The 22280-nt window shown below is 55.9% G+C and overlaps 2 protein-coding genes across 3 annotated transcripts in view; one reads left to right on the plus strand and one right to left on the minus strand.

The window, feature by feature from the left end:
• MYT1 (myelin transcription factor 1) overlaps nucleotides 1-22280 on the plus strand; it is an 80752-nt gene that overhangs the window by 48706 nt on the left and 9766 nt on the right. The window contains exons 11-19 of one of the 2 annotated variants that reach the window (XM_015148545.3): nucleotides 4588-4802; nucleotides 6616-6821; nucleotides 7906-8175; nucleotides 9902-10056; nucleotides 11446-11508; nucleotides 11625-11693; nucleotides 15717-15779; nucleotides 16186-16269; nucleotides 20451-20672. In XM_015148545.3, the coding sequence (XP_015004031.3) occupies nucleotides 4588-4802; nucleotides 6616-6821; nucleotides 7906-8175; nucleotides 9902-10056; nucleotides 11446-11508; nucleotides 11625-11693; nucleotides 15717-15779; nucleotides 16186-16269; nucleotides 20451-20672 (1347 nt within the window). The remainder of the gene's footprint in view (nucleotides 1-4587; nucleotides 4803-6615; nucleotides 6822-7905; nucleotides 8176-9901; nucleotides 10057-11445; nucleotides 11509-11624; nucleotides 11694-15716; nucleotides 15780-16185; nucleotides 16270-20450; nucleotides 20673-22280) is intronic. The other variant, XM_015148548.3, reaches the window with a different exon arrangement.
• On the minus strand, nucleotides 34-2404 carry LOC144331583 (uncharacterized). Its single transcript, XM_077949133.1, has 2 exons — nucleotides 119-2404; nucleotides 34-48 (listed from the first exon to the last, which is right to left on the minus strand). The coding sequence occupies exons 1-2, from the start codon at nucleotides 1481-1483 to the stop codon at nucleotides 34-36; spliced, it is 1380 nt and encodes a 459-aa protein (XP_077805259.1). The 5' UTR covers nucleotides 1484-2404.

Genomic DNA, 22280 nt, shown 5'->3' on the forward strand with positions numbered 1-22280 from the left:
AGAGGCTGCCTCCTAAATGCCTGCAGGGGCTTCTTAGTCTCCTGCAGGCTGTGTGTGCACATGTGTGAGTGCACGTGTGAGTGCATGTGAGTGCATGTGTGTGAGTGCATGTGAGTGCGTGTGTGTGAGTGCACGTGTGTGAGTGGTTGTGAGTGCACGTGTGTGAGTGGTTGTGAGTGTACGTGTGTGAGTGGTTGTGAGTACGTGTGTGAGTGCACGTGTGTGAGTGCATGTGAGTGCACATGTGTGAGCATTTGTGTGTGTGAGTGCACGTCTGTGAGTGTACGTGTGTGAGTGCACGTGTGTCAGTGTCTGTGAGTGTACATGAGTGCCTGTGTGTGAGTGCTTGAGAGTGTACATGTGTGAGTGCATGTGTGTGCGTGCACGTGTGAGTGCTTGGGAATGTACGTGTGTGAGTGCACATGTGTGAGCACACGTGTGTGAGTGCGAGTGTACGTGTGTGAGTGCATGAGTGCACAGGTGTGGGTGTACGTGTGTGAGCACATGTGTGTGAGTGCATGTGTGTGAGTGCACGTGAGTGCTTGGGAATGTACGTGAGTGCACACGTATGCGTGTGAGTGTATGTGTGTGAGTGCGTGTGTGAGTGTATGTGCGTGCACGTGTGAGTGTACATGTGTGAGTGCACGTGTGCGGGCGTACATGTGTGAGTGAATGGTGTGAGTGCATGAGTGCTTGTGTACATGTGTGAGTGCACGTGTGTGAGTCCACGTGTGTGAGTGCGTGTGAGTGCTTGTGAGTGTACGTGTGTGAGTGCACGTGTGTGAGTGCATGGGTGTGAGTGCGCATGTGTGTGCGTGAGTGTGCGTGAGTGTACGTGTGAGTGTACGTGTGAGTGCACACGTGTGAGTGTACGTGTGTGAATGCTTGTGAGTGTACATGTGTGAATGCACGTGTGTGAGTGCGTGTGAGTGTAGGTGTGTGAGTGCACGTGTGTGAGTGCACGTGTGTGAGTGCACATGTGTGAGTGCATATGTGTGAGTGCTTGTGAGTACGTGTGAGTGCACGGGTGTGAGTGCATGCAAGTGCATGTGTGTGCACGTGTGTGAGTGCATGTGTGTGAGTGTACGTGTGTGAGTACATGGGTGTGCTTGTGAGTGCATGTGTGCAAGTGCATGTGTGCTTGTGAGTGTACGTGTGTGAGTGCATGTGTGTGAGTGTACGTGTGTGCGTGCGTGGGTGTGAGTGCATGCAAGTGCATGTGTGTGAGTGCACGTGTGTGAGTGCGAGTGTGTGAGTGCACGTGTGTGAGTGCATGTGTGTGAGTGCATGTGTGTGAGTGCGTGTGTGTGAGTGCACGTGTGTGAGTGCATGTGTGTGAGTGCACATGTGTGAGTACATGTGAGTGCTTGTGAGTGTATGTGTGTGAGTGCATGGGTGTGAGTGCACGTGTGTGAGTGCATGTGTGTGCCTGCATGTGTGTGACTGCATGTGTGTGTGACGGCACGTGCAGGAATGTGCACATGCCCCGGGTTGCCCAGGAGCAGGACTGTGGGGCAGTTTTGGGGCCACACAGGACACAGTCTCATGTCTGCCACGTTCGCCAGTGCCTCAGCCAAAGCACAAACTCCCGCACAGCTGCCTCTGCCCTGGACATGGTGCTCTGCCTCCTCAGAGTCGTCTGATGTGACCACTTGAGGCTCCTTGGGAATTCATTTATGGAGATGCTGGTCCTGTCTGGAGGGAGTAGACTGCACCAGCCGAGGACCACGGACGTCCAGGAAGCACCATGAGCCACTAACCCTTGGCCATCCTGCCTGTCCCTCCCCGACCCCAGGGATAGACCCCCAAGTCAAGGAGGGGGGGTGGGTGCAGGCTTTGCTCCCCCGAGTGCTTTGTGGCCCCTGAGGTTCTGAGATTGCAGTAGGTGTGTGTGAGCGTGTGGAGCGTGTGTGTGCCTGTTCACACGCCTGTTTGTGTTTGCATATGTGCCAGTATGTTTACATGTGCGTGTGAGTCCGTGTGATTTGGCTTTCGTCACTAAGGATCTTTCAGAATGCATCCCATTAGTGTCCCCTCCTTCCATGTGGCTCTAAGAAGTAAGTGCCACAGATAAGGCCAGAGGCTCAGAGAGTTGCCCAAGGCCACCCTGCCCATCCTGCCTGGCTTCAGAGTCTCTCCTCTGTGGGGCTGAGTCCTTGGACCGTGGTACCCACTGTTGAAGAGGACACTTCCACTGCTCCTGGCTTCACCTGCAGACACACTGCTCCCCCATTTCCTGAGGAACTAGAACTCACACGCTCCTCCTCCCCAGCTCTCAGACCCCTGTTCCATATCTTTCTCACCAAACAAGAGTGTAGGAGACCCCGGCTGGGGTGAGTGTGAATGACTGCATAGCCCCTTCCACTGTCCGCCTCCTTTCGGGGCCCACCTGACCCCAGCCCTTCCTGGCACGTAATTGGAAAAGTCCCAGCCAGATGATCTTGGCTGCTCACCTTGGCTGTGTCATACCCAGGCCCTTCCCTGGCCTGCTCCAGAGGGTTCCTCTGAAGGTGCGATTCCCACACGGGGGATCTCTGGGCCGAGGACAGAGACTCGCCTTCCTGCTCTATGGGCATGCTTGCCAGCCCCCACACAGGCACCTTCAGCCCTGTAGGTCCTAGCAGGCTGCTTTTCCACCAGCTGGCTCTCACAATGGTTTGAAGATGTTTTTCCTCTATCTTATTTGCTGCTCCCTCCAGCTTCCTGTCAGTTCCTAATTCAATCCTTTCCCTCTTTGATCTAAATCACCGATAAAATGTCAAACCACAGATTTGGCCCCCGTGTGAGGCCAGGCAGGGGTGTCAAACAGGTTCCAACTTTGGAGACTGCGCTCCCTGGGACTATGACCTCAGTTTGTTTGCTTATAAAAGTAGGACAACAAACTAAGGCACTCATGAGGCTCAAGTGACTCTGCCGCCCTCAGCCCCTGTGAACACTCACTGAACGCTAGAGACTGTGGCTAGGGTGCAGGAGGCCTCCCATCAGGCTCTGTTGATTCTGTCTAGCCCACATTTCTGGTTGTCAAACTTTGGGGTGTGAGGACAGGCTTTGCCAAGCTTTGTTGGCATTGCGGACAATAAGTGCACAGATTCTGACTGAAGCCTTCGCCAAGGAAGCCATCAACAGTGGTACCAATGTTAACTTTATTATTATTATTATTTCTAGTGACAGTCTCACTCTGTTGCTCAGGCTGGACTGCAGTGGTTTCAATCATAACTCACTGTAACCTCAAACTCCTGGTCTCAAGTGATCCTCCCACCTCAGCCTCCTGAGTAGCTAGGAGTACAGGTGCGCCACCATGCCTGGCTATTTTTTCGTGTAATTTTTTTTGTAGAGAGGGTCTCACTACGTTGCCTAAGCTGGTTTCTTACTGTTGGCTTCAAGAGACCTGCCTTGGCCTCCCAAAGTGCTTGGATTATAGACATAAGCCACCACACCTGACCCAATGTTAAGTTTAAAGTTAGTTTTTTCCCTCCTGGCCTCACTCTTGTAACTCTTCTATCTGCCACTGGGGCCAGGGTCCATCCTGTGGCTCCCACCCTTCTTGGAGAAGGAGAACGCACCCAGGTCCCGGTAGTGTTCAGTTCTTCCAGGCCCATCAGAGCTAGTCACAGTCGCAGCACTGGCCTGACGGTCCTCTGTGCTGGGCTCTGTTCTTAGTCCACACTTAAGTTCTCGTAGCACCCAGCACCTTAGAGGCTGTCATTGTCAGCTCCTTCTTAATTCCACCGATTGCACATTTTCCAGACTGAAGTCACTGCTTGGTCCAGACTTGCTGGGACCTCCTCTTCTCTGAGCTGCCAGGTTCAGAAACCCCTCTGTGCCTGTGTGGTCACCGGCGTCTACCACCGGTCTTCCTGCCTCCTGTGCCTTCTATGCCAGTTTCTTCATGCCATCTTTTGTGCATGTAAAATCCTGAAGTCTTCCAAGAGCATTAGTGGCAGTGAACTGAGTGCTCACAGTAGCTTTTCCGTGTCTGTTATTAACGCTTCCAGCAGTTCTTGAGGGTTCACCTCAACAGAGCTTTAAGAAGAGGGCAGCTGAGGGCTGAGTCCCTGGCTGGACGAAGAAGGGTCAGGCCTGGCCCTGAGACCACTCCTCAGAATGCACCTGATACAACTAGTGTCTCCTGTAGATTCCTCAACTTCCTCCTTGCTGGGGATTTTGGCTTATTCTGCCTTGGAGTGTCTTGCTGTGGTCCTGGGCTATGCTACTGTTTGCCCTCTGCCCGGTACTCACTCCAGTTGTAGCTGAGCTGTTTGAAACCTGCTCTCCTACGTTCTGGGGAAAATCTCGGGCCCTCCTCTAGCTGATGCTGTCAGCCGGACAGGCATTGATTATTTGAGGGCCCTATTGCTTCCTTCCTGCAGGCAATTCTTCATGGGCCTGCTCTGGGAGCCCTTGGCCCTGGGAGGTGGAACTGCCCAGCTTTAATGGTGGAATATGCAGGGGGAGTATCTCCCCGAGTCTCCTTCCTCACCAGACGCTGTGAGGCCCCTGCCTGGGCTGTGGATTGGGGTTGGGGAGGGCGGCATGGCATCCCCGGGTCCCATCTCACTGGCTGTGCATCCCTGTACTGCACCCCAGGCCTATGTGCTTCGTGAAGCAGCTCGAGGTCCCTCCATATGGGAGCTACCGGCCCAACGTGGCCCCTACCACGCCCAGGGCCAACTTGGCCAAGGAGCTGGAGAAGTTCTCCAAGGTCACCTTTGACTACGCAAGTTTCGATGCTCAGGTTTTTGGCAAACGCATGCTTGCCCCAAAGATTCAGACCAGCGAAACCTCACCTAAAGCCTTTCAATGTAAGTTGGGGAGAATTGTCGTTGTTTCTCTTCCGTGTCGCTCCTGGGAGGGCAGGATTCAAGGGGCAGTGGAGGAGGGACCGTCTCAAGGAGCTCCTAGGGAGGGACTCTCTACCCTCGTGAGGGGACCACGATGCAGGCTGCAGGTCTTAGCTGTCCCAGTGGGCACTGTGGTGGCTTTCTTGGGGCCTACATCTCACTCCTGCTGCCACCTTCATGTTCACCATTAACATTTATGTGTCTCCTAATTATTTGTGAAACAAAACCCAGATCCGTTATGAGTGTGTGTGTCCAAAGACTTCAGAGCAACTCCACTAACGTGGTTCACCCTGGGAGACCCCACTCTCCCCACTGTCCTCGTGCTACCTGTTTAATCCCAATGCAGCCGGGCGTCCATTTCCCAGCACTGCCTCTGGGGAGGGTCAGGCTGTGGGCTGGGTGGGGACAGATGACTGCGGGGCTGGGCCCAGTGCCCTGGCGGGAAGCCATTGGTCTCCTGGTGGGGACCGTCTTACTGGATACAATGTGTTATTTGTGACATTAGTGACAAATTTTCTGGGTAATTGTACTGACAAAAATCATTCCTACAAATCTTTCAGAACAATCCTTTCTGTCTTGTCTTGTCACTTACGTCCTAGTTTGTGGAATAAGCTCATTAGCCCCGAAATGCATGTGGAATGGAAAAGCATTCGGTGCACACGAGACTGGGAGGGGCGTTTTGTGGCAGATGCTGTCAGCCCGAAACGTGACAGTGACGGGTTTCCTACATGAGAATAATATAAGCACTGATTGCTGCAGCCCCAGTGGGGTGTGAGCCTCTCCTCCCAACTCCGGCAGCCCCAGTGGGGTGTGAGCCTCTCCTCCCAACTCCGGCAGCCCCAGTGGGGTGTGAGCCTCTCCTCCCAACTCCGGCAGCCCCAGTGGGGTGTGAGCCTCTCCTCCCAACTCCGGCAGCCCCAGTGGGGTGTGAGCCTCTCCTCCCAACTCCGGCAGCCCCAGTGGGGTGTGAGCCTCTCCTCCCAACTTCGGCAGCCCCAGTGGGGTGTGAGCCTCTCCTCCTAACTTCGGCAGCCCCAGTGGGGTGTGAGCCTCTCCTCCTAACTTTGGCAGAGCCTGCTCGTTAGGGTGGAGGACTTCCTGCCTCCGGGCACACACGCCTGCTTGGATGAGGGAAGGCAACGGTACCAGTGGAGAGGGGACCACACGATCAGCTTTCCAATATATCTAGACCTTTCTGGATATACTGGTGACATCGTGATTGCTGAGAACATCGTGCATGAGAGTGATTTTGCGGCGACAGTACAATTACTAGAAAAGATAACATTCCGTGCCTTCATTCGCCATGTTCATTTGAGCAGTAATGTTACTTTTTTGAGGCAGTGATGGTTACTGGGGACACCAAGTCAGCCTAAATATGGGTACACCCTTTTGAGATGATGTCACAGAATTTTCCTATTTGGGCGATACGGCACACTCATCCTATTTACAGAATGCTTCCGTTTCTGATAGACAAGTTATTTTTGTTTGAAGTATCAGGGCTGCTGGAATGTCTTGGAGGCTTTTATTCTTTTCGCCCAAATTTTCACTGAGCCAGAAACGAGATTGTCTCCTCAGTCCCCTAGAGTAGGGTGGGTGGGAATGAGGTGTGTGAGGACATGGGACTGGGATGGGTGGCCAAGCCCCTGGCCCACGTCAACATAGCTGTGCCCTGGGCCCTCGAATCGCTCCCAAAGTCCCCCCTCCCCACTGACTTGTCTGCATTGCTGCCTCTTTTCAAGTTGTGTATCAGCCTGGTGTTGTTCCCTTTTTGCAGCCAAACCTTTCCCAAAGGCCTCTTCCCCCAGGCACAGCCCCTCCAGTAGTTATGTGAGGAGCACTTCATCCTCTTCTGCAGGCTTTGACTACTCACACGATGCCGAGGCTGCACACATGGCTGCCACTGCCATCCTGAACCTCTCCACACGCTGCTGGGAGATGCCTGAGAACCTCAGCACGAAGCCACAGGACCTCCCCAGCAAGGTCAGTGCGTCCGCCTTTCTTGGGAGGGGTGAGTTGGTGGAATTTGCAGTCAGGCCCACCAGCTGTCCGCACACAATGTCTCTAGGAATGGCTCCTGTCTAGCTGGCAATTCTCATTCTTTACTTTTTCTCCCTCCTGGCCATGGCCCCAAGGACCACAGAGCTTGGATGGGTCCACCAAGAGAACCTGGTGTACTGAGTGAAGGGGGACCGAGGGCTGTGAGCACAAGTTCCCACGTGTCTCCCCCTCTGACTGTGAGGCTGAGCGAAGGGGGACCCAGGGCTGTGAGCACAAGTTCCCATGTGTCTCCCCCTCTGACTGTGAGGCTGAGCGAAGGGGGACCGAGGGCTGTGAGCGCAAGTTCCCACGTGTCTTCCCCTCTGACTGTGAGGCTGAGCGAAGGCGGGCCGAGGGCTGTGAGCACAAGTTCCCACGTGTCTCCCCCTCTGACTGTGAGGCTGAGCGAAGGGGGACCGAGGGCTGTGAGCACAAGTTCCCACGTGTCTCCCCCTCTGACTGTGAGGCTGAGCGAAGGGGGACCGAGGGCTGTGAGCGCAAGTTCCCACGTGTCTCCCCCTCTGACTGTGAGGCTGAGCGAAGGGGGACCGAGGGCTGTGAGCACAAGTTCCCACGTGTCTCCCCCTCTGACTGTGAGGTTGTGCACACACGGTGCGCCCACATGTCTCCCTCTGAGCCTGAGGGTGGTGCACACACATTCCCAGGTGTCTCCTTCTGAGTCCAGGGCAGTGTACGTGCCCTGTTCACACGTGTTTTCCGCAGAGTCTTGTGGTTACTGACACACTCTCCTTGCTCAGAGGACCTTGTCCTACCCGTGTTTATGACATGTCCTGAGGGACTGGTTTTTGTGCTGTTGGGGGGCAAGAGGAATTGCAGGGCCTCCTTCATGGGAAATCAGGAAATGGCAGTTGGATTTTTCCGCTCTCGCTGCCTGTCTATCCGTGTTGTTCTGCTTCCTTCTATGGGAACCAGTGTTCCGGACTCTGTACCTTTGATTAAAATGTACCAGAAGGCACACACGGGAAGGGGCTGCAATCGCTAACAGATTTCCCCTTTGCAATTGCAGTCTGTGGATATTGAGGTAGATGAGAATGGAACCCTGGACTTGAGCATGCACAAACACCGCAAGCGAGAACAGGCTTTCCCCAGCAGCAGCAGCTGCAGCAGCAGCCCCGGCGTGAAGTCTCCTGACACCTCCCAGCGCCAGAGCAGCACCAGCGCCCCCAGCAGCTCCATGACCTCTCCCCAGTCCAGCCAGGCCTCCCGCCAGGACGAGTGGGACCGGCCCCTGGACTACACCAAGCCTAGCCGCCTGAGAGAGGAGGAGCCTGAGGAGGTGGGTGCAGGCGCCTGGGCAGTCAGGAGGCTGCTTGCCCCGCCTGAGGTTGTTGTAATGTTGGCTTTTCAAGGAAGCTCCTCCTCACAGGTTCTGGCAGAGCCTCAGGGGGAGACATCCCATTTCGTGAAGGGTCCTTCATCTTCTGAGCGGCTGGGACTCAGGGGCCCACCCTCTGGGTGGGATTTTCAGCAGCAGGGCCATGCTGTGCCCTTGTCTGTCAAGAAGGAGGTGGTCTTGTCACCCCCGTGGAGCGTGGCGGCCAGTACCAACGTGGGCACTCTGGAGGCATGGGGAGGAGAAAGGCATCTTTCAGATCCCATGAGTTGACTGGGGAAAAGCTCAGGTTTCTTGGGTTTTGAGCCTCCCACCACCATGGGCTTAGGATCGCCCATGGTGGGCGGTGCCAGGTCCCTGAGACCAGGACCAACCTGGCGTGGCTGTTAGAACTGTGATCTGGGAAGCAGGGGATCCTTCCCTTTTTAGTTATTCCTTAAAACATGTGAAAGAAGAGCCCTCAGAGGCTAATTCTGGGCTTTTCCCGAGGAGGTGTGTGTCCTGAAGAGAAAAGTCCAGCTCTGAGGGCAGCCCAGGGTCCAGGTGGCAGCAGAGGCGTGTGTGAGACTAGCAGGCCCCTCTCTCTCTCCCTCTCCTTCCCCTCCCCTAAAGCCCCTCAGGAGGTGGAAGGGGTCCCTGTGGAAGGAGCAGGGCCAGACCCTCAAGGAGGAATGAGGGAGGTGGGGCTAGGCCCCTATGAAGGGTGCGGGCTGGATCAGGCCCCTCCATAATCCGGCCTCAGTGGGGAGCCAGACTTCCTCACTGGCTCCCACACCACCCTCAGGTTGCCGCATTTTATAGAGGAGGAGCCTGGGAACCCACAACAAGGTCTGATTGTCCGAAGACTGTTCTTATGCTGGGCCGTGGGCTTCAAGGGCATTTCCTCATTTGACCCCCAAAGACCCGTGAAGGACTGCTGTTATCTCAAGTTTGAAAGAGTGGCACCTGGGCCCTAGGAGCCTGAGCCACCTGCCTGGGACACATGCGAGTGCTTGTCAGGACTGGAATTTGAGCTCTGGTTACAGCAGCCTGCAGAATGTTGGCCTTCTGACCCTTCATGGACCCCTGGCCCCTCCGTGGGGGGGACTGTGCCCTGCTTACCTGTGTCCACAGCACTGAGCCTCCATACCCAGCATTCAGTTTGAAGCCTTTATCAAGTACCTGCCATGGTCAAGGCATCGCACTGGTGGGCGTGTCGGGCCAGGTGGTTTCAAGACCACTGCAATGATCGTAATTTGTATATTATTACCCTCGTTGTGCCATCTCATCTTCATGGCATTTCAGTAACACTTATTTAGTGCCTACTGTCTGTTGAGTGCCATCCCTGGCTCTGAAGGGACAGTATCCTGAGGTTTACACTGTGGAGTGACGTGGTGGAGGAGACCCACGCACCTGAGGCCAGGGAGGGTGTCAGGAGCCGCCACACTGGGCAGCACCAGGCCTTCTAATTTCTGGGGCAACCCAGGAGCTCTGGCTGAAGTGGGGGAGGGATCCGGCCCCTTGGGCGTGTTGTCTTCTGTGTTTGCTGGGGAGTTAAGTCTTCCTCCCTTATCCAGAAGACAGGAGACTCCAGGCACTGTCCTGAAGGTTCCTCTCCCTCGCCCACCGGGTTGGGCGCCCAGGCCTCCCCGCCAGCCGGTTAAAACGTCTCCCTGCTGGTCTTTTGCAGTCAGAGCCAGCAGCCCATTCTTTTGCTTCTTCTGAAGCAGATGACCAGGAAGTGTCGGAAGAGAATTTTGAGGAGCGGAAGTATCCGGGGGAAGTCACCCTGACCAACTTTAAGCTGAAGTTTCTCTCCAAGGACATAAAGAAGGAGCTGCTCACGTGAGTCCCTGCTTTGGCTGGCACAGCTCCTAGGAGACCCTCTGTGGCCTGGGGAGGAACAGGCCCCGGTCCTGACCCGTGACGAGTGGGTCTGTTCAGGCTTCCTCCGACCTGTCCTGACCACCTTGATCCGGGCAGCCTGCGACAGGAACCAGAGCAGTCAGAGGTTTCCCAACACCTCTGCGCCGTGGTTGGCTTTTCTGCAATCTTCTAAAAGTGATTAAGAACAAGGAAATTCCCTGGCCAAGCTCACCAAGCAGGACAGAGCAGAGCAGGGGCAGAGTGGAGGAGAGTTCCTCAGAGAGCTCCACTGGAAGCCCTCGGGGCAACCAGAGGCCCAGCCCTCTCCCTGAGGCCGCAGCTGGGCATGTTCTGCCCAGGGCTCCGTGGCCAAGGCCTGGAATGTACTGCTTTAGGGCTCACCACCCTCAACTCTGTCATGCTGGCTGGCCCAGATGCTGTGTGTCTGAGCTGCTCCGCACAGGGCTGGAACAGTCAAAGTTGCTGATGGATAATGGTCAGATGTCAGTGACCTTCAGGTCAGCCTTCACTGCCAGCCACCTCTCCTAGGGGACTGTGAGAGGCTGTGCCTGGCACCGGCTCCACAGGTGATCCAGCTCTCACATGTGCTCAGAGTACATTTCTGGGGTCCCTCTTCTCCTCACCCCGAACCCCTCTTGTTCCCTCACACCTGTGGCTTGCCCTCCTGGGAGCGGCTGGATCCAGGGAAGGCCTTTTGCTGCTTCAGGGCCTGGAAAAGGGAGGAGCTCCCAGCCTAAACATTCATGGGCACATGCACGGGCACCCACAGCACGTGTGTGCCACCCGCACCCACAGCACGTGTGTGCCACCCGCACCCACAGCACGTGTGTGCCACCCGCACCCACAGCACGTGTGTGCCACCCGCACCCACAGCACGTGTGTGCCACCCGCACCCACAGCACGTGTGTGCCACCCGCACCCACAGCACGTGTGTGCCACCCGCACCCACAGCACGTGTGTGCCACCCGCACCCACAGCACGTGTGTGCCACCCGCACCCACAGCACGTGTGTGCCACCCGCACCCACAGCACGTGTGTGCCACCCGCACCCACAGCACGTGTGTGTCACCCGCACCCACAGCACGTGTGTGTCACCCGCACCCACAGCACGTGTGTGCCACCCGCACCCTAACTTTAAGCTCAACTTTAATTTGGTTCCTTTTTCTTCTTGAGTTAAGTTGTGTGGGAGAAACTTCCAGCCTGAGAGGCACCGGCTGTCCTCCAAGGACTGAGGGGAGGAGGAGCCACGGGCCAGGAGTGGGCATCAGTCGCCCTCGCAGAGCAGGCTTAGCCTGGGGGACAGGTACACACCACTCTCTGGCCTGACACTCTTTTTCCTTTGTCCAGCTGTCCCACCCCTGGCTGTGACGGCAGCGGCCACATCACTGGGAACTATGCCTCCCACCGCAGGTTTGTCTCCCGCTCGGGTCTGTCTGGCCTGGGTGCTTCTTGGTGGGTCTTCCTCCTCTCCTCCTCCTCTGCTCCCCTCTGTGGCTTACCCCGATATCCCATCTCTTCTCTTTCAGCCTCTCTGGTTGCCCTCTTGCTGACAAGAGCCTCAGAAACCTCATGGCTGCCCACTCTGCTGACCTCAAGTATGTTTGCGCTCCCTGACCTCCTGTCTCTGGGGCGGCACCCTCGCTGTGCTCTCCTTCCATGAGGCTCCTGCCAAAATCAGCCTTCTCCAAGGTGCCAAGCCTCAGCTGGCCCTAGCTCTCCTGAGACGGGCAGAGGGGCAGGGCCGTGGAGCGGCCGATTCCGCTTGGCTGGGGCTGCTCTGTCTGTGTGCCCCTGCTCTGAGCTCTGCTGTTCACCTCTCCGCTGGGTGCTAGGGGCTGCTGCAGGCTCCTGTGCTGCTCTTGCCCCATTCCCCACCCTCCAGCCTCTCCTGAAGACCCCCGACAGGGCTGTCTGGGCCTGCCTTCTCACTGCCCTAGAGATTTGGGGAAAGCCCAGAACCGACCAGGGAATGTAAGCCCTGCCGTGGCTCAGCAGGCCACAGGCTGTGCGGCTCTTGCTGAATGAACTGAACGCTGATGATGAAGAGAAAGCTCCCTGTCCTCCCCTCTCCTGTCACGCTCCAGCTGCTTCTGCCTTGGCCCTGATGCCCTTCCTCCATGCTTATGCCTTCTGTTTGCTGGGCTCACCCGTTTCTGCTTCTGCACCTCCCTGCCCCTACCTAACACATGGGCAGGGCAGGCCCTGCAGGCACCAGCTAGCCTGCTTGACCGTCCCGCACAGCCAGGCGCAAGCACCCAGAGGTTTCCAGGTATCAGTGTCCTCTTGGGGTTGGAGTCAGGAACTGTTATTGCCTTTGGTTTTCATGCCTCCAGTTGTGCTGTGACTCCACAGCCTATGTGACCCTGAGCCACGGGGAACACCTCCTGGGCACCGGGGTTGAGTTGAAGCCTTGGAGGAAGGGGGTCCCATTCTTGTCTCCTCAGGGCACCCCTCTCCAGGGGTGTCCCTCCCTCCCATAGGCCTCTGTGTTGGGGGCCCTGAATTCAGGTCAACACACCCCATCTCATTCCATTCTGGGGCCAGACAGGATCCTGGGCACTGGTGCCTCTAAGATGAGGAAATGAAATTGCTGAAGGCTTCTGGGACCTTAGCTGGCTCAGAGCTGGACAGAAAGCTCTGAGTCTCCCAGAGCCCCCACCAGCAGCCTTGTCTCTGTTTCTCTCTGGAGGCTGCCCTGGCCCCAGCAGCCAGGAGGAGTGTGTCCTCAGGCCCTTCAGTTCCCACAGGGTGGGGTGCACCATCTCAGTTTCCTTCCTGGAAGTTAATAGCTTCAACATAAGCATTTCTGAGGCTTAGATCACCACAGCCGATTCACACATTGACTTATTCATTCATTCTGCCCCTCACTTTGTCTAGTCCTAGAAACCCAGGAAACACTCAGTCCTGCAGCTTCTGGGACTGTCCTCTCTCCCTCTCTCCTTCTCTTGCCATCTTTCTTGCATTCCTTTTTCCTTTTCCAGTTCTGCTTTCTTTTCTATGATTAGTTCCCATGGTGTTTCCCATTTGAGGGGCTGAATAATTGAAGGGCGAGAAATGTGGCTGCGTGCACCCAGTGGCCCCAATGTCACCGTGTCCTTTCTGTCCTGCTAAGTGGATGCCCAGGTGGATGAGAGGAGTTTGGCACGGTTCCGGCCTGGAGACATGGCTGTCTGGGAGAGTTAGTGCTTTTTTAAGACTAAGAGCCTGTAAAAAACTTTAACTCCAAACTTCTTTAGAAATAACGACCAAAAGCCTCCCCTGTGTGAAAGTGAACCACTCATCAGCATCGGCAAGGTGTGGGCAGGCAGCCAAGGCCTCCAGGCTCCTTCAGAAGCTCCACTCTCCCCCAGGGGCCTTTCCATGGGAGGCCACTTCCTCTCCTCCCTCCGACCACTGCACGAGCTTGGGACGATGGTGGTCCTGCCCCGCCACGTGTCCTGGTGTACCAACCTCCTTGCTCTCTGCCACCTCCTGTGTGAGGGGGCATCAGGCACTGGCTCCTCCTGATCAGCCTTGTGGCAGCCATGGGTGAAGGTGGCCTTGAGAAAAATGAGGTTCCTTTCATGACCTCCCTGTCCACAACTGGCTGCAGTGACAGTCGGATGATGTGTGTTCTGTGTTTTAAGTGAATCCCAAGGGTGTTCACTCTTCCCTCCCATGTGTCTGATGTGGTCAAGGGCTGAGAGGACATGGTTGCCTCCGGCCACAGCCACACACACCTGCCAGGGCATGACAGGCTTTGTGCAGAGTGAAGAATGCCTGTCCACAGCACAGGGATGGGGCTGAGAGAGGTGAGACCTGGTGTGTATTGCCAAGGCAGAGGGTGTCCCTCAGACATGGTGCTCCCTTCTGCCCAGATGGGACACTCAGAAACAGGCAGTGGGAGGGGTGGAGGTGGCTCCAGATTCCTGCAGCTGACCCTGGGGGTCCACAGGGCCATAAGGGGCATGCAGAGGGGACACCTGCTCTTCTGACTATGTGAGCACTTTCCTCTCTTGGACACAACTCTTGAGAAAAGCCATTGAATCCGGCCTCAGTGAGGAGTGCAGGACGGCCCCACCTGTGTGTTAGGTACCTGCCGGCCCCTTGGGAGTTATACCCCCACCTGAGACTCACTCACAGATGCCATCGGGGAGTATCTGCCCTGCTGCTGATGCCACTCACAGCCCAATGCTGTGCTTATCCCCGTCGAGGCCTGGAGCTGCTGTGGGTCTGTCACTCTGGCACCTGAGTGGCCACTTGCCCACTGCACTGAACCGGAGCTCTACCCGATGCTTTCCTGCCACTGAGACAAGGAGCTGGAGCCCCACGTGGCCACTTGAACAGCTACCAACCCAGGAAGGAGAGGCAGGCCATCTTCAGTTCTCTGGGCTGGCCAGCAAGGTATCCAACGTGTGGCCCACAGGGCAAGGATGAAGGAACCTGAGACTCCCCACGAGGGCACCCCGAGAAAACTCCTAGGGGCTGAAGAGAAGGTTGCAAGAGGTGGAGCCAGCCCTGCTGTGCCGCCATAGCCCTTTGGGTGCCAGGCTGTGCCCGGCCGCATCTTCCTCTAAGCGAGGAGATGTCCTGCCCCAGTGGCCAGATGTCACATGTGCTGGTGGAAGACTCCGGTGAGGAAGGGCCAGCAGCACGGAAAGTGAGACGTCCTCCCTGGGGTCTGAGCGCCACAGCAAAGTGCCCATGAGTAGCAGGTGATCTGGACACAAGCACTGAACTCTTGCCTGGCTCCTGCAGGGTCAGGATGCTCGTGAGGGGTGAGGCACAGACAGCAGGCCCTGACGGGGGATGGATCTACCCGCACAATCAGGTCACCTCCTCCCACTCTAACATCAGCAGGAACTCACATATTTTTCCTCAGTGGACATTCGGAAGAAAATAGCATCCGTGCTTGTAATATTAAAGTGGAATTTTGTACCACCTTACGTGATGCATTCATCACATAGTTTTGGGTGTATAAAGTTGGACTTTTGTGCTTCTCCTTAGTCTGCTGTAAGCTACTGGCTGTGTGAACTCTGAAGTCGCGCTACACAACAGCCAGGCCTGGCATGGCCAGCGCCATCTGCTATGCAGCAGGTGTGCAAAAAAGCCTCTGTTCATTTACCAGCCCATAGTGGCAACCCTTTGTGAGGGCAAGCTCCCAGCCCGTCCAAGAAGATGAACTGGTCTTAGGATCTGGAGAACTCATGCTTGAAGTTATGGCTCAGATATGCTCTGAATGCCTTTAGCGCAGCCTAGACCCTACAGAAGTCCAAGCTGGGAGCCCTTCGTGTCCTTGGGCTGCTGTGGACCCTGTAGGCCTGTCCCAGTGCCCAGGTTTGGTGTCTGGGTGTAAACCGATGCTGGAGCAGCAGTTGGCTGCTGTCCTCTCAGACTTCCTGGTCTCCCTTGGGGAGACAGGGGAGCAAAGTACTGAAGCCCTGAGATGATCTCATCAGACCTCTGTTGCTGGCAGTAGGCAGCTGGGGTGAACATCAGTGATGTTCCTCTGTGGACAAGGGAATGTGAGTGGGCTCACTCAAGGGCTGTGCCCGGAAGGCTTTCCTCTGGGAGTCCCAGGACTCTGGGCCGGTTCCAGTCTTCCCGGGCTCTGGTTCCAGTTGTGCTTTCCTCTGCAGGTGCCCCACGCCTGGCTGCGACGGCTCTGGCCATATCACAGGGAACTACGCTTCACACCGGAGGTGAGCCTGCCGTGCCCTCAGGTCCTGGGCCCCAGGGGTGGGTAGGGAATCTTTTCCTTAGATGAAGATCGGAAGACACTAATGTTGCTGACCGCTGGAGTCCATTTCCATCTCTTTAATCTGAATTGTTGCCATTTCCAGAACCTGATTAGATTGCCCTCTGCAGTAAGATAAAAAGACAAAGTGTCAGGGTTAGGGGCTCACGGAAATGCTTCTCCTTCCGACCCTGCTGCCTCGTGCGAAGGTGTCTGTGGATTCTGCTTCTTACAATGGACCCATCAGTTGCCCTCACTCTCTCCCACCCCAACCTGGGGTCACAGAGCGTGAGGGGCGAGGATGAGATGAACGGGTGTGAGAAGCCGCTGTTCTAGCACTAAGGTGGCCTTTTTTCCTCTTTCAAAATCAGCTTGTCCGGCTGCCCTCGTGCAAAGAAAAGTGGAGTCAAGGTGGCACCCACCAAGGACGACAAGGAGGACCCCGAGCTGATGAAGTACGTTGGGCCATGCTGGCTCCCTCATTGCTTTGCAGAATTGAGATTTTCCTGTGTTTTGTAATGTAAAAAATGCCTACTAGAGTCCCTTTTCATTAATACAATGGGTCACCTAACCGATCAATGCCAACTTTCGTTTTTATGGAAGCTCTCATAATGCACGTTGGCACCTATGAAGATGTGAGCCCTGAGTGTCCTATGGAGGGCATGGGTGCCAGAGCCTCCGGGCTTCTCGGGTCTGGAGTATTTGACGGGGCTGGGAGAGGCAGAGCACCCTTCTACCTATGTGTTAGGGCCACCTGGGAGTGGGCCCCAGGGCCTTGTAACCTGCAGACTTTTGTCTGCAGGAAAGGTGAGATGCAGAAGTCAAGGAGAAGAGGGTGGTTAGAAAGACGTTGAAGCTTCGAATCCCATGTGTCCGTCCACCCACACACCTATGCAGAGAGCTGGTAGATTGAGAGAGCCAGGAGGATCTAAACTGGACACCAGACACTGTTGGGTGAAGGAGAGGACATCCTTGGCCTTAAGTGACCCAAAGTCCTTGAGGCAAACAGAATCTCCTCTGTTGCTCTCCCCACTGGGGCAGGGTGGGGCTGACAGGTGAACCCTGCCTCTGTGTTGTCTTACTCAGTGGGGGTTTGTGTCCTCGCAAGCCTATTCTCCCAATAGGGGGTGGGTCCCCTGCACTGCCCACTTGTAGGTGGGGGCAATGCTTTGCCACAGACTCAAACCGGGTGGCCCACTGGCCAATGTGCCCAGGACCGAGGTACTTTCAGAGCTGACATCTGGCAAAATGGGCAGTGGGTTCCCCAGCAGGTGAGCGGTGGAAATGATGGCTCTGGACACTTTGTTGCCCAGGGCCTTGGGGCTGGCTTGGTCGGGACAGGGCCCTACTATGTCCACAGGAAACAGGTTGCCCTGATTGTGTTACCTGCTGGGCCAAGGGCAGGCAGACCTCACCCCCGGGGAGGGGGCAACTTGTCCGAGATTGGGTTGCCCCTCTTGGTAGCTCGCTCCAGCTGTGCCCCTGGAGGAACCTAACTGACCAACATCACATCCTTCGGAAGGGCTGGCCCCAGCAGCTGTTTGGTGTAATAGGCTGTGGCTTGTTTGTTTATTTTTTATAATAAAACTGTAATGAATGCTAAATTAACAATGCAAAATTTGTGGTCGTTAGTACTATGAAGGCCGCACACTAAATGCTGAGGTGCAGAAAAAAACATTTTGCCCCTGAGAATCCAGGAATTTGATATGATCATATAAGTGCAGCACCTTTATGGATTTGGCAAGGATCCTGCTGGCAGGGATGTTACAAGTGAATCGTGCTGCATTTGCAGATGACTAAAATCAAGATCAGCATTTTTCAAATTAACCAGGAAAAACGGTTTTCCTTTCTAATGTGCTGTCAACTTAGCTTTAAAAAAAACAAGAGTTCTGCAGCCAAGTGGAGACTCGACTTTGAGAAACATTTCAGCATTTGCAGGATAGACGAAGTTCCTAATGGCCCCATGGCAGAGGGAACCTGACCACTTAACGCCTCCGTTTTACGGGGTTTGCCTCCCCAGCCATAAACTTTAACTGCATTTATAATTGCCTAACGTCTTTAAACAGATGCAGATCGAAGCAGAAACTCGAATGGATGTGTCAGGTCTTGCTGAGGGACGGGATTTTGTCAGCATGCGTGAGCTGTGATCGGGAGAGCCTGGTGGAGCAAGTCCTTTTTATGACATCTCATGCCTGCACTATTTAAAACTGAGTCACATCAGGCACTTGGTGGTAAATCCCTTTGCCACAGCTTTATAACTGGTCATAAAAGTCCTTCGGAGGCGCCACCATGGGAGTCAAGAGGCGAAAGTCCCCTGCCCTGCCCATTGTCCCTAGAGGGGAGCCCACGCTGCCCCTGGCCACACAGACACCCGACAAATGAAATGCACCTCTGGTTCCTGGTCCTGGCCGTGTTTCTCATGTCACTGGCACACACGGCTTCTGCCCCCCAATATGTGACAGGAAACACTAGCTCACCCAAGAAGCACAGAGGCCTCACCAGCTCAGTGCCCGCACCCCTGCCCCAGCACGTTTCAAACATGACGTCCCTGACGGCTTGAAAGTCTCCACACATGGTGTTGTGAGAAAGAGAACATACCTGAAATCTGAAATCCTCTCCATGTATGTGACCCAGGGGAACAAAAACAGTTTCCCTTGATGAAGGGGACTAGTGTTTTGCAAGAAAGGGAGTAAAAATAATTCAGATTTGGGCCAGGTGCTGTGGCTCATGCCTGTAATCCCAGCACTTTGGGAGGCCGAGGTGGGCAGATCACCTGAGGTCAGGAATTTGAGACCAGCCTGGCCAACATGGTGAAACCCCATCTGTACTAACAATACAAAAATCAACTGGGTGTGGTGGCGGGCGCCTGTAATCCCAGCTACTTGGGAGGCTGAGGCAGGAGGATTGCTTGAAGCCAGGAGATGGAGGTTGCAGTGAGCCGAGATCATGCCACTGCACTCCAGCCGGGGCAACAGAGTGAGACTCTGTCTCAATAATAATAATAATAATAATTCAGACTCGACCATGTAGAGTAACTGAAGAGCCACCTCCCATTTGGCCAGTGCCTCTTCCCAGCCCAGGTCCTCACCTCAGGGTCGGCTGTGCCTGGCACAGGTGCCCCCCAGGGCCCCATGGCTGGGAGGCATCCCCGTCTGAGGGGGGCTGGACATTGAATGTGAACTTCCCAAAGCCCCCATAGGGGCCGCTGGCAGTGTCTCTACTCTGGATGGGTTTGAGACGGCCTTGGACTGGCTCAGGGAATGTCCTGTGAGTTTCTGAGGGCTGGGTGGGTGGGATGAGCAACAAAGGGAAAAGAATCCAGAGAGGGGCCTGTGGAGAGAGAAAGCAGGGCCCTGGCCGAGGTGGCTGGGAAGTGCCCGAAATGGCAGCTTCAGAGATGAGGCCAGTGTGGGGCAAGGAGCCGGATGCTGCCCTCCCTGCCCAGGCCTTGTTGACCTTCCATCGAGTAGCACAGCTCTGTGCCCCCATCTCACCCCTGCAGCAGGAGCCTCTGCCACTGCCCCCGCCCCCGCTACCGTCCGGAGCGCTTCCTGCGCTGACTGTGACTTCCCTGTATCCCCGTGGATCTCTTTGTAAATGGAGCAATGTCCTCTCTTGGGGTCTTGTGTTGCCAGGTAATCATCACTGTGAGTGTGTGACAAATGGCAATTTGGATGAGTTTCACTGATGGAGAGATAAGAATGAGCCTTGCAGACTGAAGATCTTGTCCTAGGTTTGGAGTGGGTTCCTGGATGACGTGGTCCCTCAGATCCCCAAATCCTGGTCCAGGTCCTTCCCTGAGGCGGTGGGGACAGACCCTCAGAGAGGTCTTGGGCCTGGGCCCTCTGCATTGTCATTGTCCTGTTTGTCTCCGACCCACACTGTGCTCAAGGCATCTGCCAATCTGAATTTATGTTATTTTCATAACGGCCTCTATCCCTCTCCTGGAATACCCAGAACAAAGGAAAGGAAATCACCATTTAAGGCCAGCCTCAGGCAGGAGTGATTATGGGATATCCTAGTGAGTCTCCCCGACATGAGGTCTGTGTTCCTCCTTCTAGAACATAGATCTCAGTTGTGGCAAAGCTGCAACATCTATGGGCATTGCCCCCCGATTGCACTGGCCTCAGTCTGGGAGGCTGTGGGGTGACAGGCCCCTGCTGTCCCTGAGCTCCCCTGCTTAGGGTACCTTGTCATTCTCATGGATCCATAGGCCCCCAGGCCTATGCGTGATGCAAGCTCCCAGGGAGTAGCCTCTGGGGGGTCTCAGCTGACAACATGGCTCCATGTTGCTGAGTGATACAGAAGTGACTCCAGCAGCAAGGCTCGGAGTGAACCTGAGGGCAGCCCCCAGGCCCAGGGTCATAGCACGGAAAGAAGGTGGCTGCGGAGACTCCAGCCATACAGGGGCTGTGAGGCCAAGGCGGAAGACGGGGCGTGGCCCTGCAGTCTTCATGTTCAGCCGCGAGGGCCAGGTTCTTCCCTGAGGCTCCAGGACCTCAGCTGCCCTCCCTGCCTCACTCAGAAGTCCTTTGATGTGTGATGCTGGGCTCCCTCGTGTCTGGCTTGGGAGTGTCTCCAGGCTTCTCCTCCCAACCCTTCGCCCCTGTACTCACCCTGGCCTTTCTGTGCCCAGGTGCCCAGTTCCAGGCTGTGTGGGGCTTGGTCACATCAGTGGAAAATACGCCTCTCACAGGAGCGCGTCCGGCTGCCCACTGGCCGCCCGCAGGCAGAAGGAAGGTTCCCTCAATGGCTCGTCATTCTCCTGGAAGTCCCTGAAGAATGAAGGACCGACCTGCCCCACCCCGGGCTGTGACGGCTCTGGCCACGCCAATGGGAGTTTCCTCACCCACCGGAGGTAACTGTGCCTGCAGGCCCTGCCCCTCTGCAGTCAGTAGGGACCCTTGCCTGGGGCCTGGGGCTGAAGCCAGACCAGGGCTCCGTGTGACCAAAGTTTCTCAAGGGAAAGGCCAGGCCAATGGGTAGCGGATGGGGGAGGCTGGCGGGTCTGTTGTGCCAGGTGATGCTGTTGGTTATGTCTTCACCATGCGTCTTCCCTCATAAGCCACCCTTCCCCATCCTGATGGAGCCCTTCCAGGCTGGGTGTTATGCTGGACACAGAGGCCACACATGAGCAGAGCCCTGGGTCTGACACGTTCTCTTAACAGGCTGACAACTTCTCAGGAAAAGTGTGTCTCCTACACCTTTTGCCCTGTCTCTCCCATGCACACCTCTTCTTTGAACTCTGGGCAGAGACCCCTGCCTGCTTTGCAAGGAGCTGGCGACCCCTCACTGTCTGGCAGTGGCCTGGGCAGCACTCACCACCTCTCACCTGCCCTCCAACACCTGCTGTGGAGCTGAGGGACCTTGCTTCACCAGCCCCCACTTCCTGTGTGTGTCCTATGGCGACAATAAGTGCCTGGTCCCATCAGAAACCCTGTGTCTGGGCCTAGGGCCAATGCTGACTCTTCATTCCCTCCCCTGTCCCTCCCCTCCCCTTTTTCCCTCCTCCTTCCTCTCCCTTCTCCCTCCTTTCCTCTCCTCCCTCCCTTCCTCCTTCCCTTTCCCTCCCCTTTCCTCCCCTCTCCCTTCCCCTATCCCTCCCCATTTCCTTCTTTCCCCTCCCTTCCCCTCCCCTCTCCCTCCCCTTTTCTTCCTCTCCCCTTCCCTCCCTCTCTCCCCTCCCCTTCCCCTCCCCCTCCCCTCTTCCCTCCCTCTCTCCCCTCCCTCTCTCCCCTCCCCTCCCCTTCCCCTCCCCTCCCCTTCCCTTTTCCCTCCTCTCCCCTCCCTCTCTCCCCTCCCCTCCCCTTCCCCTCCCCTCCCCCTTCCCTTTTCCCTCCTCTCCCCTCCCCTTCCCCTCCTCTCCTCTTCCCCTCCCCTCCCCACCCCCTCTCCTCCCCTTCTTCCTCTCCCCTCCCTTCTTCCTCTCCCCTCCCTTCCCCCCTGACCTTCCCCTTCCCTTCCCTCCCTTCCTCACCTTCTCTTCTTTTTCTTCACCTCCCCTCCCTTTTCCCTTCCTTCCTCCCCTACAAGATTAATTAACTCATTCATTCAACGAAAGCATTTGCACCATGTACCCAGCCCTGGAGAGAGAGCAGAGAAGAAAAGGACAACTAACCCTTATCCTTGTAGAGTGCATTTGGGGCAGAGTAGGTGGGACAGCCTATAAACAAATAAATACGTAAATGACAAAGAGGACAAGGAAGTCCTCTTTGAGAAGGAGGTAGCAGCTTGGCCTGAGGTGTCTGGGGCACAAGGCCTCAGTGAGGTGGCTGGAGCTGGGAACACCCTGGTCCGCTGGACGAGGTTGGAGGTGCTGGGGGGCTGGAGCCAGGGAGAGGCAGCGAAAGGAAATGAGGTAGAAAGTTCTGGGCCAGGGCTTATCCGGCTGCCAGCTGGCAAGGACTCAGCGTTCACTGTGAGTGAGGGGCCTGGCAGAAGGCAGAGGAGAGACTAGATCTGACAC

Source organism: Macaca mulatta, chromosome 10, assembly GCF_049350105.2.
Source record: "Macaca mulatta isolate MMU2019108-1 chromosome 10, T2T-MMU8v2.0, whole genome shotgun sequence".
In the NCBI taxonomy this organism is placed as follows: Eukaryota; Metazoa; Chordata; class Mammalia; order Primates; family Cercopithecidae; genus Macaca; species Macaca mulatta.

What these genes read in the sequence shown, in the direction of transcription:
- LOC144331583 (XM_077949133.1), bottom strand. Translation starts at nt 1,483, where the DNA reads ATGTGCACATTCCTGCACGTGCCGTCACACACACATGCAGTCACACAC.